Source organism: Mustelus asterias, chromosome 13 (assembly GCF_964213995.1).
Source record: "Mustelus asterias chromosome 13, sMusAst1.hap1.1, whole genome shotgun sequence".
Classification (NCBI taxonomy): domain Eukaryota; kingdom Metazoa; phylum Chordata; class Chondrichthyes; order Carcharhiniformes; family Triakidae; genus Mustelus; species Mustelus asterias.
Window position 1 is genome coordinate 83,871,231 of NC_135813.1, and position 19,965 is coordinate 83,891,195.

General features: G+C 43.0%; 1 protein-coding gene across 12 annotated transcripts in view; it reads left to right on the forward strand.

Annotated features, from left to right (window-relative positions):
- ep400 (E1A binding protein p400) overlaps positions 1-19,965 on the forward strand; it is a 141,041-nt gene that overhangs the window by 44,624 nt on the left and 76,452 nt on the right. For all 12 annotated transcript variants that reach the window (XM_078227158.1, XM_078227162.1, XM_078227159.1 and 9 more), the window contains 13 exons: positions 2,547-2,870; positions 8,048-8,233; positions 9,877-10,017; positions 13,181-13,262; positions 13,425-13,474; positions 13,748-13,820; positions 13,909-13,998; positions 14,484-14,600; positions 14,783-14,988; positions 15,076-15,253; positions 16,753-16,889; positions 17,630-17,799; positions 18,908-19,082. In XM_078227158.1, coding sequence (XP_078083284.1) covers positions 2,547-2,870; positions 8,048-8,233; positions 9,877-10,017; positions 13,181-13,262; positions 13,425-13,474; positions 13,748-13,820; positions 13,909-13,998; positions 14,484-14,600; positions 14,783-14,988; positions 15,076-15,253; positions 16,753-16,889; positions 17,630-17,799; positions 18,908-19,082 — 1,929 coding nt within the window. The remainder of the gene's footprint in view (positions 1-2,546; positions 2,871-8,047; positions 8,234-9,876; positions 10,018-13,180; positions 13,263-13,424; positions 13,475-13,747; positions 13,821-13,908; positions 13,999-14,483; positions 14,601-14,782; positions 14,989-15,075; positions 15,254-16,752; positions 16,890-17,629; positions 17,800-18,907; positions 19,083-19,965) is intronic.

The following is a 19,965-nucleotide window of genomic DNA, read 5'->3' on the forward strand; positions in this document are numbered from 1 at the left end:
ACCGTGCAAAGGGACCTGGGGGTCCTTGTGCATGAGACGCAAAAGCCCAGTCTGCAGGTACAACAGGTGATCAAGAAGGCAAATGGGATGTTGGCCTATATTGCGAGGGGGATAGAATATAAAAGCAGGGATGTCTTGATGCACCTGTACAGGGCATTGGTGAGGCCGCAGCTGGAATACTGTGTGCAGTATTGGTCCCCTTATATGAGGAAGGATATATTGGCATTGGAGGGAGTGCAGAGAAGGTTCACCAGGTTGATACCGGAGATGAGGGGTTTGGATTATGAGGAGAGGCTGAGGAGATTGGGTTTGTACTCGTTGGAGTTTAGAAGGATGAGGGGGGATCTTATGGAGACTTATAAGATAATGCGGGGGCTGGATAGGGTGGAGGCGGAGAGATTCTTTCCACTTAGCAAGGAAGTTAAAACTAGAGGACACAGCCTCAAAATAAAGGGGGGTCGGTTTAAGACAGAGTTGAGGAGGAACTTCTTCTCCCAGAGGGTGGTGAATCTCTGGAATTCTCTGCCCTCTGAGGTGGTGGAGGCTACCTCGCTGAATATGTTTAAAGCGCGGATGGATGGATTCCTGAGCGGTAAAGGAATTAAGGGTTATGGGGATCAGGCGGGTAAGTGGTACTGATCCACGTCAGATCAGCCATGATCTTATTGAATGGCGGGGCAGGCTCGAGGGGCTAGATGGCCTACTCCTGCTCCTATTTCTTATGTTCTTATGTTCTTATATGGTCTCACCAAGCCTCTATACAATTGCAGCAAGGCATCTTTACTCCTATACTGAAATCACTTTGTGATGAAGGCCGGCATATCATTTGACTCACTAATTACTTGCAGTACCTGCATGCTAGCTTTTAGTGACTCCTGAACAAGGACACCCACACCTCTTTGGGCATCAACACTTCCAAACCTCTTGCTATTTAAGAAATATTCTGCCATGCTGTTTTTTTTCTGCCAAAGTGGATAACTTAACACTTACTCACATATTGCATCTGCCATGTTCTTACCCACTCACTTAACCTGTCTAAATCCCCTTGAAGCCTCTTTGCATCCTCCTCGAAACTTGCACCCCCACCTAGTTTTGTGTCATCGGGCAGTTTAAAAATATTACAGTTGGTCCCCACATCCAAATCATTTATAAAGGTTGCTAACAGCTTGCCATCCTGAGAATGCCCCATTTATTCCTGCTTTCTGTCTGCTAACCAAATTCTCAATCCATACCAGTATATTATCAGTTCCAATCCCAAGACTTAGACTAAGTAACTTTTCAACTTGGCTAAACTTTTCATTTTGATGGTCAATTGAATAAAGAACAAAAGTGATGAACGAGAAAAGGACTCATCAGGATCCACACAACCCAAATTCCTTCCTCCTCTAATGATTGGTGCCACACCCCTTTCTTGCAGTTCCACAATCTCCTTTCCTTCTGTAGGTTTCACTTTAATCAATATGTGTCATGCCATGTGTTGGCACATTCCAAAAAATTATCCACATGTAATAATTGCGCAATCATGCTCTCTCAAGCCTAAGAACATGTAATCTGTTTTTGTCTTTCTGGTTATGTACAAACCTTCCTTTTAAGTATCAGAACTTGCTGTGCAGAACTAGAAATAGAAGATCCTGTGTGAGATATGCATATGTTATTAGTATGTTAGAATCGATATCTGTTTTGATGTTTAATATTGGTATCAGTTTCAGTGTCTCCTCCATCTGTGTGCCTGCACCCTATAAACTTAAGAAAAAAGGAAACTGTGTAGTTATTTTTAGTGATTTATCATTTGGAGGCCCAGGGTGGCATGGTGGCACAGTGGTTAGCACTGCTGCCTCATAGCGCCAGCGACCCGAGTTCAATTCCTGGTTTGGGTGACTGACTGTATGGAGTTTGCACATTCTCCCCATGTCTACGTGGGTTTCCTCCCACAGTCCAAAGATGTACGAGTTAGTTGGATTGGCCATGCTAAATTGCCCCTTAGTGTAAGAGAGACTAGCTAGGGTAAATTCATAGGGTTATGGGGATAGGACCTGGGAGGGATTGTGGTCGGTGCTGACTGGATGGGCCGAATGGCCTCCTTCTGCACTGTAGGATTCTATGATTTGCTCCTCTACTCGATGTTCGGGGAGTATGCATCCTTCTTGATCAACCTGCCAAAATGCATCACGTCACGTTTTTCAATATTGTAATTCATTTGTCAGATATATGCCACTTAATTTTGCCAGTCTGCTTCTATGTTCCGTCTTGGTGTGTGCACATTTAGCCACCTTGTCCCTGTGCTTTGGAGAGTCTCCACTAGCTCCCCTATGGAAAACTTCTTTAGACCATCCTTTCTGACCATGCAATTACTGCTTCTTTTCCTCCTGATTTGGTGTCCATTCATTAATGCGCTACCTTGTGTATAGCACTCTTGAGGTGCCTGTGAACTTGCCTGTGAGTGCTAGAGTAATGCAAGCAGTATTTATACAAATACTTCGCTGATCTGTAGAAAATATGAACGCTTGTCTTCTGACCATTATGTTCTTGCACTTCTGATTTTGCAGACTGTGACGCTGATGCGATCGACAAGCGACTCTGGCCAGGCATGCCAACGATTGATTGCCAATTCACTGCCTACCTCATCCGTGCCACAAATGACCCTTTCAGGGACAATATCCTCTGCTTCTGTCCATCAAACATTGACTAATAGGACTCCCCTGGCTGCAACCAGGCCAGTGTCACCAATCTCGCAGTCCAAGCAAGTGGGGCTGGTTAGCTTATCTGTCACAGCACCACCTAAAACCCAAGCGGTATTACAGAGTACATCACCAGTTTCACAGGATAGCACCTCAAACGCACAAGATAAAGTTGTGGAACAAGTCAAACAGGTAGGAACAATGGCTTGTAATTTAGCTGTTTAATCCCTTGTGTTCAGTTTGTAATGAATTTCTTCAACCGAATGATTTTAAAAATGTTGATTATTAAGGCGGCAAAACTGGTGATATAACCTGATTGTTTAGCTTGAACGTAAGAAGGAAGCGAATGGAAAGATACGCTAAGGGGAGGCACAAAAAGGTGGGAGCAGGCTTGTGTGGAACATAAACGCCGTCACAGACCAGTTGTGCAAATGGCTTGTTTCTGCACTAATTGTCCAATTTTAGTTTAAGAATGTGATATACATTTTATTGCTTGTAGTGTGCTGGAAGGTTAGTTTAATATAATTGCTGCTTTGGAAAGGAAGCTAGAGGAGGTTATTCTACTGGCATGCATTCTCTTGGTCCTGCTGTTCTTTGGTGTCAAGTGCTGTTGCAGAAATAAGTTAAACTTGAAATTTTAAAAAATCAGAATTCTTTAAGTGGATAGGACGTGGTTGTACACGCGTGTTCTATTCATCGCTTGAAGAGTTAGGTCTCTGACCTAGTATCAGTATGCCACACCAACAAGGTATTAAGCACATGGGCATTTTGTAGATTGACAATTCAATGTGGGTAGGAATAGAAGTGCTGGAGAAAGTGAAGCAGTGTAGAATATTTTATGATGTGGAGATGTCGGCGTTGGACTAAGGTAAACACAGTAAGAGTTTTAACAACACCAGGTTAAAGTCCAACAGGTTTGTTGCAGAATCTCACTGGCTGTCCTGTCTGGAGACAATACACATCTCTTTGGCCTGTGCTTGATGCTCCCTCCACTCACATTGTCTGTAACTTTAAGACCTGGTTGGCTGTAGAGATTCGCATTCTAATCAGTATTCTGTAACTTGATTTTGTGTCTCTGTGCCCTGTTTGAGAGCAGATTTCCACTCCATCTGATGAAGGAGCAGCGCTCCGAAAGCTAATGGCATTTACTACCAAATAAACCTGTTGGACTTTAACCTGGTGTTGTTAAAATTCTTGCCTAGAATATTTTAGACAGTGGAATATTATTGGTGGGGGTTGATCTGCAGAGCAATTCTTTATTACACTTGAACAATTAGACTTCTAAATCCCAGGCCAGGCTCAGTGCGCAGGTTATTTATAGGGATACAACATTCTCTGTTCCCATTCAACAGTGTGCTGCGACCCCAGTTTCAGACATGGATTCCCTGTACATAGATGCCATCAAGGGTTGCAGAGCCTTGGAAGTGACAAGTTTAAATCCACATCCCTTTATTCTGCAAAGATCTCAAGTTGCAAAAGATTTGTTGTATATCAATAAGGTGATAGCCTTTTCCAAACCTCCATAAAATTCAAATAGAACATGAAAGAGGTTTCACTTCAAGGAACACTGAACTATCTGGGCTTTAGGAGCAATATTTCCAGGGCTGCGGTGCTGAATGCGAGCCATGCATTGGGTCACCCCTCTGTATTGCACCAGTGTTTCAACATGTGACATCACCAATTAATGACTTAGACTGCAGTTTTATGCTTGGATTTATCTCCACCAGTGCAGGTAATCCGCAACCCCACATTCTCAAACCTGGCTATCTCGAAGCTCAGGACGTTTGGACCTATTTGCACTGACATATAGGAACATGGGAACACAAGACGGAGATTCAGCCCTTCAGCTAGGTCAAGTTGACCAGTATCTTGACTCCAAGTGTCCGCCTTTGGATCCGTAACCCTTGATACCATTTGCCTAACGAAGATTTAGCAATCTTCATTTTGAAATTTTGAATTGAACAGCTTTCTGGAAGAGAGAGTGTTCCAGATTTCTGCTACCCTTCAGGCAAACATCTGAAATAGGAGCAGAAGTAGGCCCTTTGAGCCTATTCCACATTCAATAAGAATTGAGTTCCACGTTCTATCCCCAATAAAGGGAATCTTATCTACCTTTGCCGTATTAATATACAGTGACCCTACTTCTACCGCCTTCAGAGGTGGAGGCATCCAAAATTGCACAGCCCTCAGAGAAAATTTCTCCTCATCTCTGTCCTAAAAGGGCCACCTCTGATGTTAAAACAGTGGCCTGTAGTTCTGGACTCACCCACAAGAAGAAGCATCCCTCTGACATCCACCTTGTCAATACCATTCAGGAATAAATACCTTAATCAAGTCATCCTTCACTCTTCTAAACTCCAGTGGAAACGAGCCCAGGCTTTCCAACCTATCATACGACAACCCATTCCAGGTATCAATTTAGTTCATAGAAATCATAGAAACCCTACAGTACAGAAAGAGGCCATTCGGCCCATCGAGTCTGCACCGACCACAATCCCACCCAGGCCCTACCCCCATATCCCTACATATTTTACCCGCTAATCCCTCTAATCTACGCATCCCGGGACACTAAGGGGCAATTTTAGCATGGCCAATCAACCTAACCAGCACATCTTCGGACTGTGGGAAGAAACCGGAGCACCCGGAGGAAACCCACGCAGACACGAGGAGAATGTGCAAACTCCACACAGACAGTGACCTAAGCCGGGAATCGAACCCAGGTCCCTGGAGATGTGAAGCAGCAGTGCTAACCACTGTGCTACCGTGCCGCCCACGCTATTGTGCCGTTGACCTCCTCTGAACTGCCTCCAACAAGTTTACATCCTTAAATAAGGAGACCAAAACTGCACACAATGCCCTGTATAACTGAAGCATAAAGTCCTTTTATGTTCAATTTCTCTCGTAATAGAGATAACATTCCATTAATCTTCTTGATTACATACTACACCTGCTTACTAACCTATTGTGACTCACGCATGCAACACCTCTGTATTCTGTAGTCATTTCCATTTAAGCAATACTCTGCTTTTTTTATTTTTCCTGCCAAAGTTAACGACTTCACATTTTCCTGCATTATGCTCCATCTGCCAGAGTTTTGTTCACTCACTCAACCTGTCGAGATCCATCTGCAAATTCCGTATGTTGCCTCCACAACATGCTTTCCTACGAGTCTTTGTGTCATCTGCAAATTTAGCCATTGCCTTCCCTTCCCTTATCCAAGTCATTTATGTTAATTGTAAAAAATTGAGGCCGCAGCACAGACTCATGCGGATCTCCACTCATCACATCCTGCCAATCAGACAAAGGCCCATTTATGCATACTCTATATTCTGCCAGCCACCAATCTTCAATCCAGGCTAATATGTTGCTCTTTACACCATGAGCTTCATTTTTGCAATTATATTTGATATATAAGGAGGCCGAATGGCCTCCTTCTGCACTGTAGGGTTTCTATGATTTCTATGTGGCACCTTATCAACTGCCTTCTGGAAATTCAAGTGCAACACATCTACATGCTCCCCTTTACCCACAGCATGTGTTGCAACAAGATAGATTACTGGAATGTTTCTTGTACCTTCGATAATGAAGACAGAAGTAAGATATTTGTTATTTTGTCCACCATTTCCTTCTTATTTATGATTAACTCCCCAGTCTCACTCTCCAGAGGACCAAAGTTCACTTTACTTACCCATTTCTTGTTTAAGTACCCACAAAAACCCTTGCTATCTATTTTAACATCCATAGCTAGCTTTCTACTGTACTCTCGTTTCTTTCCTCCGATTAACTTTTTAGTCACTCTGATTATTTATATTCTGACCTGCCACTTATCGTTGCACAGTTACATGTTTTTCCTTAAGTTTGATACTTTCCTTAACTTCTTGAGTTAAACATGGATAGTGGGTCCTCCCTTTATTTTTTTTTCTTTCCAGCAGGAATATACTTCTGAGTATGTTGAAGTATCCCCTTAAACGTCTGCCGCTGCTTCTCTATTGGTTTATGCCCTACCCTAGTATCCCAGTTCACTTCAGCTAGCTCAGCTTTCATGCCCACATGGTTGCCTTTATTTAAGTTTAAAATACAAGTCTTGAACTCGCTCTTCTCCCTTTCAAACGGGATGTAAAATTCAATCATATTGTGGTTGCTACAGCCTGAGGTCATTAATTAATCTTGTCACATTACAGAATACTAAGTCTCTGGTTAGTGCCAGAATATGCTGTTCTAAGAAACTATCTTGAAAGCATTCTGAGAACTCTTCATCCAGGCTACTACTGCCAATCTGATTTTTCCAGTTATGTGTGTTTAAGGTCGCCCAAGATTATACCATACCTTTATCACAAGCACCCGATATTTCTTATTGTATACTTTGTCCTACATTGCAGTTAGGGGGCCTGTAAACCACTCCGACTCGTGACCCCTTTCTCCTACAATTCCTCACCCTGACCCAAACTGATTCCACGTCCTGATTTCCTGAACCAAAGTCAACTCTATTGTACCAATGCCACCCTTAATTAACAGTGCAACTCCTCCACCTTTACCTAGTTTCCTATTCTTGTTGAATATCATGTACCCCTCAATATTCATATTTATTTACTTCAATGTGTGCTATTAATTTGTTTACTTTATGAATGCTACGTGCATTTGGATACAGAGCCTTTAGTTTAATCTTTTTTCTATCTTTGTAATGTCTAGTCTTGATTCTTCGCTCATCCTTAGGTTTTCTTTTTCTCTCTGTCCCTTCCAGCCATTCTTTGACCCTCTTTTCCCTCTCTCAAGAAGTGCTTCTTGATATCACTCCTGAATAGCCCATCTCTAATTTTAAGGTTTTGCCCCTTTGCTCTGGGCTCTCTACCAGAGAAATTTGGTTCATTTCATTCAGCCCCATCAAATCCTTTACTCGTAAACACTCCAGTCAGATCGACCGTCAATCTTCTGAGTTCGAGGGAATGCAAGCTGAGTCTGTGCAAGTGTTATTTTGTGGCTGGCTGGTTGCCTTGTTGTTTGTTAGCTAATGAATCACAACACCAAGATCTGCTGGTATCAATAAATCTGGGGTGCTGTATATTCATGGAAATGTTACATGTGACTTCCAAGACCTGAGCAAGTGCACTGTAGCAGCAGTGAGCAGTTTGTGACTGATTTCACTTCCGAAGCAGCAAAGAGACGACTTGTTCTGAACTTAGTTTGAGAGTTGAAAGGGTGCACTGTCCACTCATTAAACCAGCTGGTGTGTTGTTATAGAATCATGTGTCGCATTCCGTCCATTTGCATGTGAAGGCTCTCCGAAAGAAGTATTTAATCATCCCTACTCCTTCGCTCCAATCCCCATAGCCCTACATGGACGCTGTTAATTCAACCCTTTTCATTAATAGGAAAATCAGATACACCAACGAATTGCTGAACTTAGGAAAGAGGGATTGTGGTCAGTGAGAAGACTGCCACGACTTCAGGAAGCACCACGGCCGAAATCTCACTGGGACTATCTGCTGGAGGAAATGCAGTGGATGGCTGCAGATTTTGCTCAAGAAAGGAGGTGGAAGATGGGCATTGCTAAAAAGGTAAACTTGCGTCTGACCTCGAGTGCATTCATGGGAAACAACAAAGAATGTACAAATCTAAAGCCCGTTATCACATCTCTCAGGATACCTTGCAACCATGGAATCAGTTTTTCAGGTGCATTTACTGTTGTTGTACGGGTAAGCACGCCAGCCAGTTAGCAAACTACAAGGTGCCATAAACTGCATGAGGTGACTGGCCTGTTGGTCAGGTTTTGGTTGTGCTGATTGAGAAAGGAATTTTGATCCTGGAAGTCTTCGGAGGTAGTTAATTGGCCCTGAAGTGCTTTGAAATGTTTGAGGTTGTGAAAGCGCTGTCTAAATTATCATGAACTGAGAAACCTTTTGTCACCTTACAGAGGTCTTTACAATTATGGAATGGTTTGATGAGGTAAATGTAGACTAGATGTTTCCAGTTGTGGAAAAGTCCAAAATTATCAGTCAGAAATATAAGATGGTCATAAATAAATCCAACAGAGAACTGGGGAGAAAAAGAGTAGTGAGAATATGGAACTCGTTACCACATTGAGCACAGGACATGGCAGCATGGTGGTTAGCACTGCTGCCTCGCAATGCCGGGGACCCAGGTTCAATTCTAGCCTTGGTTGACTGTGTGGAGTTTGCACGTTCTCCCCGTGTTTGTGTGGGTTTCCTCCAGGTACTCTAGTTTCCTCCCATGGTCCAGGGATGTGCAGGTTGGGTGGATTGGCCATGCTAAATTGCCCCTTTGTATCCAAAGACGTGTAAGTTAGGTGGATTAGCCATGGTAAATGCACGGGGTTATGAGGATGGCGGTAGGTCTGAGTACTATGCCCTTCAGAGACTTGATGCCGACTCGATGGGCCAAATAGTCTCCTGCTGCACTGTAGGGATTCTATAGTTTCTGTGCTCGTGCTACCAAATAAACCCGTTAGACTTTAACCTGGTGTTGTGACTAGTTTCTATGGAACAGTCAAATAGCAGAGATGCGTTTAAGGGGAAGCAAGATATACATAAAAAAGTGAAAGGTGTAGAGGTTATGCTGATGGGGTAGGATGAAGAAAGTGGGAGGGGAAGTTTGTGTGTGGCACAAAAATACAAGCATGGGTTGTTGAGCCGAATGGCCTGTTTCATAGAATCCCTACAGTGCAAAAGGAGGCCATTTGGCCCATTCAGCCGACACCGACAACAGTCCCACCCAGGCCCTATCCCGTTACCCCACGTATTTACCTTGCTAATCCCCCTGACACTCAGAGACAATTTAGCCTGGCCAATCAACCCAACCCACACAGTAAGGGAATAAGGGTTATGGGGATAAGGCAGGTAAGTGGGGTTGAGGATTATCATATTAGATATGATCTCACTGAATGGATCAGTCTCGATGGGCCTAATGGCCTCCTTCTGATCCTATGTCTTATGGTTTATGTGTAAATTCTACAATGTAAATGTGAGTTATTTATTTTTAAAATTAACATGATTCATGTTTTGTAGCTCAGTAAACATTAGCATTGTATATTTAAGTATTATAAGCAGCAACTTTGAAAGGAACATGCATTTTACAGGTGCAATAAATTCTTCTAGCTGTTTTTATTAACTTTATAATTTAGATTATCTATGATATTGATTCTAAAAAAGCACAGCCTTCAGTAATCCTTCTTTGCGACTAGCTTGCACGAACTGTTGTGCGCCATCATGAAGAACAGAAGCTAAATGAAGAAAGAGCGAAAAGAGAAGAACATGCCAAACTAAGACGCAAAGCTGCTTCGGTTGCTAGGGATGTACTGCAATTCTGGTGGAATATTGAAAAGGTAAAATATTTTAAGTATTCATGATTACTTAAGATCTGTTGAGTTTTAATCAGTCACAATGATATAGATATGTTCCAACAAGTGCCAGAAGTGTCACCTGAAATATTAACTCTTATCAGGATTCCCAAATCATGCCTGTCAACATGTCGTGCTTATTTGGCATTTTGAGGGGTCTAAAAGTGCTGTTGAAACAAAATTGGTGCCAGTATCTCTCGGTGATGTTTAATCCTGCATGTTGCAGAGACAGCAGCACATAGAGACCATTGAGCACCCCCCAATTAACATTACCCCTACAATTGGTGGCTCTGTCTTCAGCTGCCTGGTCTCTAGGTTCTAGCATTGCCTGTCTGAATCACTCTGCTTATGCTCCTTTTAGAATCTTCCTTAAAATCTACCTCTTCAACCAAGCTTTCAGGACCTGTTTAAAACCCCGTTGTGTACTCAGTTCCAAATAAATTTGTGGGATGTGGGCTTCACTGACTAGACCAGCATTAATTGCCCTTGAGAAGGTGGTGGTGAGCTGCCTTCTGGGACTCCTGCAGTCTATGCGGTGTAGGTGTATCCACAGTGCTTATAGGGAGGGATTTCCTGGATTTTGACCCAGCGACAGTGAAGGAACGGCTGATATATTTCCAAATCAGGATGGTGAGTGGATTGGAGGGGAACTTCCAGGTGGTGGTGTTCCAGTGCATCTGCTGCTCTTGTCCTGCCAGATGGTAATGTACATGGGTTTGGAAAATGCTGTTTAAGGAGCTTTGGTGAATTGCCTCAGTGCATTTTGCACCGAGTACACACTGATAGTGGAAGGGGTGCCAATCAAGTGAGCTGCCTTGTCCTGGATGGTGTTGAGCTTCGAGTGTTGTTGTAGCTGCAACCGTCCAGACAAGGAGAGTGTATTCCATCACACTCCTGACTTGTGCATTGTGGATGGGAAGTTAGGAGGTGAGTTACTTGTCACAAGATTCCTAGTCTTGTAGTCACTGTATTTATATGGCTGGTCCAGTTCATTTTCTGATCAATGGTAATGTTGATCGTGGGGATTCATCAATGCTAATGCCATTGATTATCATGGGGCAATGGTTTAATTCTATCTGGTTTGAGATGGTCATTGCCTGGCATAGAAACTAGAAGCAGGAGTAGACCATTCGGCCCTTCGAGCCTGGTCCACCATTCATTTTGATCATGGCTGAACATCGAATTGAGTATTCTGATTTTCCCACCCCCCCCATATCCCTTAATCCCTTTAGCCCCAAGAGCTATATCTAATTTCTTCTTGAAATCCAACAACATTTTTGCCTCAACTACATTCAGGGATAGTGAATTCCACACATTCACCATCTTCTGGGTGAGGAAATTTATCCTCACTTCAGTTCTAAAAGGTTTACCCCTTATCCTCAAACTATGACCCCTAGTTCTGGACTCCCCGCACCATTGGGAACATTTTTTCTGAATCTACCCTGTCTAACCCTGTTAGAATTTTATAAGTTTCTATGAGATCCCTTCTCACTCTACTAAACTCCAGTGAATATAATCCTAACCGACTTAGTCCCTCCTCATATGACAGGCCTGCCATCCCAGGAATCAGCCTGGTAAATCTTCGCTGTACTCCCTCGATAGCAAGAACATCCTTCCTCAGACAAGGACAGCAAAACTGCACACAATATTCCAGGTTGGGCCTCACCAATCCCCTATACAATTGCAGCAAAACATCCCTATCCCTATACTCAAATCCGCTCGCTATGAAGGCCAACATACCATTTGCCGCCTTTACTGCCTGCTGTACCTGCGCGCTTACTTTCAGCGACTCATGCACGAGGACACCAAGATCTCACTGAGTATCCACCTCTCTCAATTTACACCCATTCAAGTAATAATCTGTCTTCCTATTATTGCTACCAAAGTGGATAACCTCATATTTATCCACATTATACTGCATCTGCCATGCAAATGCCCACACGCTCAGCCTGTCCAAATCACGCTGAAGCATCAATCTAGCACAAATCTTGCCGGGCACTTTTCAGCCCAAGCCTGGATATTGTCCAGGTTTTACTGCATTTGGACATGAACTGCTTCAGTTTCTGAGGAATCTCAAATAGCGCTGGACATTGTGCAATCATCAGCAAACATCCCCACTTCTGACCTTATGATGGAAGGAAGGCCATTGATGAAGCAGCTGAGGAAGGTTGGGCCCAGGACACTACCCTGAGGGACTCCTGCAGTGATGTCCTGGAGCTGAGATGATTGACTTCCAACCACCACAACCATCTTCCTTTGTGCCACGTGTACCTCCAACCAGCAGAGAGTTTGCCCCCTGATTCCCATTGACTCCACTTCTATAAAGCGCTTTGAGACATTTTACTACATAAAAAGTACTTTATTAATGCAAATAGTCGTTACTGTTGTGCAGGAACTAGGTAATCTATGTGGTTGCTTGGCTGAGTAATCAAGTGTTAGAATTTGACAGGTTCTGTTTGCTTGTTAGATTTTCAGTTATTAGGGAAGGTTAGCTGGTAACTGATTCACGGACTCCGAAACATCTTTGCAACAGGGCAGATGCCACAGCACCTGGGGCTGAAGTTATGAATCATTCCCGAGGTGGTGATGTGATCATGTAAAGTGAACACAGCATTTGGTTTCTTTAACCTGTTTGACCTTGATCAGTCATTTGCTGGGTGTTGGGATGAGGAAAGAAATGATCTTGGAAGTCCAGAGGATTTGGGGGAGTGGCTAGTTACCTGTGCTTATTGAAATTTCTGTGTCTGATAGACCACTTTAAGGAGCCTAATGGAAATTGTAGACTGTGCTATCACTGCACTTTCTGCATTCTGATTTGAAACCTCTCTGTCTCGCTATCTCCCTCCTTTGAGCTTTTGGCCAATCCTCTTAATATCTCTGCAACATCCACTTCTACCCAATTGTGTCTCTGATTTGTCTTGAGCTGTTTTTCTATATTAAAGGCACCGCATAAATGCCGTTGTTTGTGTTTTCTAGCCCTTGACTGTGAATGTGAGGGTGTAATCTTTTAGGGTAGAAGATTTGCTTCCTTGGGTGGAGGCCATGGTTACGAGAAAATATTCCTTTCCCCAAAACAGCCTAATACAGGAAATGCCTTGTGTGCAGATTGGGAAAAGACTGCTTTTAAAATTTTGCTTTTTCTTTTCAGGTTGTAGAAGTTAAATTGCAACTTTATATGGAAGAGCAGCGGAGGAAAGCACTACATTTACGGAAGGAATCCGCAAACAGAGGTTAAGAATATAGTTCAGCGTTTTTTAAAAACACTCTGTGACTCTTAAATTATTGGATTGATGTGTGGGGGGTTTTAAGTTCAAAGAGCAAATATATCAGAGTTATTGATTGACTGGATGAATTTTATGAGTATTTGTAATATTTGGCAATTTTCTTCTCAGGTCAAAACTCTGTATCTCCATGGCCCAAGTCAGAAAAACTGAGTGATCTAGTAAGTTTGCAAATGGATCATTTGTATACTAAACTGGTTAGACCATGATGTTACAGAAGCTTTTCTAATGTCCAGTCCAGTATGTATAAAAAGATTTTGAAGAAGGATTAAACCAACTAATATAATGATTTCAGTATTTTTTTAAAAATCTAGTATTGTCAACATGGGGAAGTACTTCATCTTTTACTGCTGACATTTTTTATTTTGATCCTTGTAATGGTTAAAATACATGAAAAATGCTGATGTGTGAAATTATTTATTTTTAATTGCTAGGATCCATTGGGCAGTGAGAGCAACAGGAGAGCCTCCGATTCATTTGCTGGGGTTGAGACCGCAGGGGAAGCAGGTTTGTGGATTGGATGTTCTTATCTGCCATTAAAGGGTCTGTCTGCTTGCGGATGAAACTAAAACCGTATTCCCGACTTCCATTTCAGTGGAAGACTGTGAGGAGACAATCGAAGAACAGGAGGCCATTGAAGGCGTTGTTGACCATCAGACTGAACTGGCTGATTTAGCCAAACAAGGTAATTGAGGGGCCCCCTCCCCGAGCTTTGGGGTGGATTCAATGGAGGTTCGTCACTGAGACCAGAGCTTAAAAGAAGGTTAAATTATGAAACGGGTTGCATGAACGTAGTTTGTATTCCTTTGAGCTTAGATGGTTGAAAGTTCATCTCATTGAAGTATTTAAATCGTAGAGGTCTCCATAGAAAAATATTTTCTCTGGGAATCACAAATGAATGGATATAACATTTGAATTAGAGAGAAATTAAGAGAGAAATGTGGTGGAAATCTGTAAATCTCTCCCCCTGTAGGCTGTAGCTGTTGGCAGGTGATTAGGAATTTTCAAGACCCTAGATGGATAGATGTATTGATGGATAAGGAGCTGAAGTAAGCAAATAAAGTTCAGGTACAAATCAGCCATGGTCTAATGAATGTTGAGCAGCCTCCAGGGATGAATGGCATCATGTTCCTATCTTTGAGTGCAATTATTATGTCAATTTGTTTCCAGCTGAAATCCCTCTGGAGGACCTTGTTAAACAGTATGCTGGTGCTTATTCAGAAAACTTTAACTGGCCAGCTCCAGAGTCTTCCGATAGTGAAGATGACGACTATGAGGAGGATGAAGGTATGTTATCTCCTAAAGAAGATTTGTGAATGAGTAGAATTAATATACAACTTGATCAGCGCATGGTAAATGTAAAGCTCGTTTCCTGCAGTTCTCCTCGTTCCAGTATAATGAGCACAAACCACTCTTGATATTTTGCAGCTCAGTTCATTGCGGATACTAATGAGACTCTTGTGTTTCAGAAATGGAAGAAGAGTTTGCTGCTGAATTTGACAGTCAGGAGCAAGAGGTGGCAATTGATTCCTTGCTGAGCGTCGACCAGTACAGGGCAGTGGAGAGAGTAAATACCAATCCAGCCGAGGGGAGGAGGCCAAGAAAGGACATTGCTGAGGTTTCCGCTGTTGCTGAACCCCTCCTGCCAAAGGGCACAGCTCGTTATGCATCCTCGGTAATTGTCCTTCTTGGGAGGATTGGGCAGCAAAGTGTCTTTCTGATGCGCTGGTGTATTCAGTGTACAAACCTTTTCTCTTGACAGGTGAGAAATGCTGCTCCTTTCTTGCTTCATGGGACTCTCCGGGAATACCAGCAGATTGGCATCGATTGGCTCGCTGCTTTGCACAGAAGAAAGCTGAATGGAATTTTGGCTGATGATTCGCGATTAGGCAAGACTGTGCAGATCATTGGTTTTCTAGCACACCTCGCTGCAAATGAAGGTAAGACAGTTGCAAGAAAGGTAAACGCAGAGCTCAGATCTGGATATTTTTCTGCACACGAGCTGCAATCTGATTGCTTTGGTGCAAAGAGTTGAAAAATTACACTTGTGTTTTGGGAGGACAGGTAAGCTTGCTTGGCGTCACCTCAGTTTGGATGTGACACCAGGCTCAGTGGGCTGGCCTTTCTCATGTTGTTTTCAGTCTATTTACGGAATGAATGTAGGTCTATTTTTGTTCTTTAAACACAACAACTTGCAATCATACAGAGCCATTCAAGCCTTCAGGACATTGCAGACGCAGCATAGCCACGAAGTACTTTTGAAAAGCGGTCAGTGTTGCAATGTAGAGAAAGACAACAGCCAATATGTGCACAGCAAAGTTCCACAAATCGCAGTGGAATAAATGATCATATAATTTGTTTTTAGTATTGCAGGCTGAGGGCCAGGACACTTTGGGAGGGAGGCTCCTTTGCTGCTCTTCAAATACAAGCTGTGGGATCTCTCACTTCTGCCTAAAAGGACAGTTGGGATGAAGGTTTAATGTCTCACCTGAAAATGACACTTTTAACAGTGCAGCATTCCTTCTGTACTGCACTGGGAGAGTCAGCCTAGATTTACTTTTGTGATCATGGAAGGATTAAGTACTGGACCATCACTCTCAACTTTGTTAAAATTATTACCTCTATAAATAATGTCTCTCTCATTCCTTCCCAGGCCCCCTTTGAATCATAGAATCGTTGCAGTGCAGAAGGAGGCCATTCAGCCCATCGAGTCTGCGCTGACAATGATCCCACCCCAGGCCTTATCCCCATACCCCCACGTATTTACCCCGCTAATCCCTCTAACCTATGGATCCCGCGACACTAAGAAGCAATTTATCATGGCCAGTCAACCTAACTCGCGCATCTTTGGACTGTGGGAGGAAACCGGAGCGCCTGGACGATACCCACACAGACACGGGGAGAATGTGCAAACTCCACACAGACAGTGACCCAAGCTGGGAATCGAACCCAGGTCCCTGGAGCTGCGAAGCAGCAGTGCTAACCACTGTGCTGCTGTGCTGCAGATTGAACAGTTTCAGTCAGCTCTCTTCATGCTTTAAGCGGCTTCTGCACATATTCATGCACTAAGCAGTTTGCCTTGTGTGTGAAGAAAGAGCGGAAAATTAGTCATGATGGGCAGCAAATCATTTAGCATCTGAGAGAGGGAGAGAAATTAATGTTGCACCTGTGACCTTACATCAGAATTGACCTTATTTGACAGTATGCATTATTCATTTTTCTTTTGGTGATTTTAAGTTTAGTTTGAAGTGAGTGGTTTCATGGTCTTTCTTTTTTGCAAGAATCTTTGTTCTTTTTAAAGTTCTGATTGTGTTTGGCTTCCAACTTCAAATAAGTGTTCAATCAATGCACTGTGCTAATTTAGCACAGAGAAATTTTGAATCCATTAGTGCAGCGATGCCCAGAAATTTGAATGTGCTTTCCATGTTTCTATCTCAAGGCATCTGGGGTCCACACCTTGTTGTGGTGCGAACTTGTAAAATGCTTAATTGGGAAATGGAATTCAAACGGTGGTGTCCGGGTCTCAAAATCATGATGTACTTTGGCACGAGGAAAGAACGCAGAGTCAAAAGAGAGGTATTGTTTTATTAATTCATTTGCATCAGCTGTAACTAATGGGAAAGAGTGAACATGATGTGGAGATGTCGGCGTTGGACTGGGATGGGCACAGTAAGAAGTCTCACAACACCAGGTTAAAGTCCAATCGGTTTATTTGGCAGCACAAGCTTTCGAAGTGTCGCTCCTTCATCAGGTGATTAAGGGGCAGTGCTCCGAAAGCTTGTGCTGCCAAATAAACCTGTTGGACTTTAACCTGGTGTTACAAGAGTGAACCACCAGGGGCTTCTTTTTCTCCAGAAAAGTGAAGGCCGAGGAGTGACCCAATAGTGGTCTTTTTAAATTATTAGAGCGTTCAATAAAGTAGATATAAAGAAGATGTTTTCAGTTGTGGGTAGAGACCAAAACTAGGGATAATAAATATGAGACAGTTGCTAAGAACTCCAAAAGAATTGAAGAGGAACTTATTTACATAGGAAGTGCTGAGAATGTAGAACTTGCTATTCCAAGGAGTGGTTGAGGTGAAGAGCATAGAAGCATTTAAGCTGGATAAACATGCGGGAGAAAGCAATAGAAAACTGCGTTGATGAATTTAGATGAAACTTGGTGTAAGGATGCTTGTGGGGTGCTAGCTTGGACTAGTAGGGCCGAATGACCTGTTACTGTGCTACATAATTCTAAGTAATTCCATTGATATGAGTTTTAGTATATGCTGCATTTTTTTTGATAAAAGCTCTTAACTCCACATTTCTCATTTGTAGTGTTGGACGGAGCCCAATTCCTTCCATGTGTGTATCACCTCATACAAACTGCTGCTAAAGGACCACCAAACTTTCCGAAGGAAGAGGTGGAAGTACCTTATACTGGATGAAGTCCAGCAGCTCAGGAACACTACTGAACGGCACTGGGAAGCCCTATTCAACCTTAAGAGGTCTGTGTCATGTGCATTTGTTTGATAACTAGCCTCACTGTAATGGTGGTTGCATTATGGGATGGTTAATTCAAAGGAATGCATCTCTCTTCGCTGTGAGAATGGGTTGCATAGGAGATTGGGGGATGATATAAATTGATTAAAAATTTTAATGGGGCAATTCGAGTGAGAAACAGTTTTGAGAGAGAAGTCCAGAAGAAGGAGGTACAATCTTAAAATTGGAGCAAGATCACACAGAGATAATGTGAGGAAGCATTGTGGAAGAGTTGTGGAAATCTGGAACTCACATCCCTCAAAAAGCTGTGGAAGATAGGAGTCAACTGGAAAGTTACAAACTTTGGTCGATAGATTTTTGGTGGAGAACTGTATTAAGGGTTACAGGGCCAAGGTGAGTAAATGGAAGTTTCTTTTTTTTTAGTTTAGTTAGGGCATCATGATCGGCATGGGCTTAGAAGGCCGAAGGGCCTGTTCCTGTGGTTTAATTTACTTTGTTATTAGTTCTTTGTTCTCTTTAGATCAGCCATGATCTAATTGAAAAGAACAGGTTTGGTGGTGAATGGCTCCTCCTGTTCCTGTCTGTCTTGCTTCTTAAAAAGCACAAGCTTTATTGTCAGTTTATTAGTTAAGTGCTTTGGTGAGACAGACCAGAGAGTCCCAGGTTTTGTTTAAGTCATTTATGGGGTGTGGGCATCGCTGACTAGGCCAGCATTTGATAGGCTCCAACAGAACGGCACAGTGGATAGCACTTCTGCCTCACAGCACCAGGGGCCTGGGTTCGATTCCCGGCTTGGGTCACTATCTGTGTGGAGTTTGCACATTCCCCCTGTGTCTGCATGGGTTTCCTCCGGGTGCTCTGGTTCCCTCCCACAGTCCAAAAGACATGCTGGTTAGGTGCATTGTCATGCTTAATTCTCACTCAGTGTACCCGAACAGGTGCTGGAGTGTGGCGACTAGGGGATTTTCATAGTAACTTCATTGCGGTGTTACTCTAAGCCTACTTGTGATTAATAAATAAACTTTAACGTGTTTAATTCTGGTCAGTTACATTTTTGAATGATAATGGAATACAAACGGGTGAGTTGTTCAGCCAACCTTTCCGTTTTTGTAGTCAGCAGCGCCTGCTTTTGATTGGAGCTCCTTTACAAAATACCCCGATGGAACTGTGGACTATGATGCATTTCCTGCTGCCTGGAATTTCCAGATCCTACCTGGATTTCCCCGTGAAAGTTGGCACGGATGAAAACCAAGACTATTGCCACAAATTGGTAATAAGAATGCATAGGGTAAGTGCAGTTTAATTTGGGTCAGAAAATGGCGGGAATGGGTTGGGTTGAAGCTAGCTTCACTGTAATAGTGGTTGTATATGGGATGGTTAATACATCTCTGTTCGCGAGCTTGTTTCTATCTGGACACAGATGTTGTGAAATCTTCCAGAATGAAGTATGTTTTGATATATTTGATGTGTTTAAGATGATTAATGGATTTGATATGGTAGGTGGCTTTTTTTGTGTCAGTAAAAAAAGAGTATGCTGGGAGAATGGGTTGCATAGGAGATTGGGGAATGATATAAATTGATTTAAAAATTAAATGGGGTAGAAAGAGTGAGAAAAAAAAATCCTCTCCTGAGGAGGATGTCCAGAAGAAGGAGTGCAGTCTTAAAAGTGGAGCAAAGCCATTCAGAAATTATGCAAGGAAGATTTCCTCGCCCAAAGAGTTGTGGAAATCTGGAACTCAAAAAGCTGTGGAGGGTAGAAGTCAACTGGCAAGTGTGGAATATCCTGGCATTCCAGCCTTTGGTGCCTCAAGGCAGTCAGCTGTGGGCTCATGTCCATGACATGGACTGGCTGAGAAAGTGCCAGGTGGTAATGGTGTATTTCTCCTTTGGGAGGGACCACACTGACCTGCTGCATTTCCTCGAACGTAGTTCAGGATTTCACTAGTTTTAGAACAGATCCTGGGCGGGATTTTCCGGCTTCGCTCAACCCGAGAGCGGAAATTTCCACTGTCTGCCCCTCGCCCGCTCCGATTCCGTGGCGATAGAATTCTGGCGCGTGTGTCTTTCACCTTGATCAATACAATGTACATTGCACAAGGAGCCTAAAGGGGTGAGACTGGCTGTTTCAGAGTAACTTACCCTGTCGTAGGACATGTGCCTTCCTTGACACA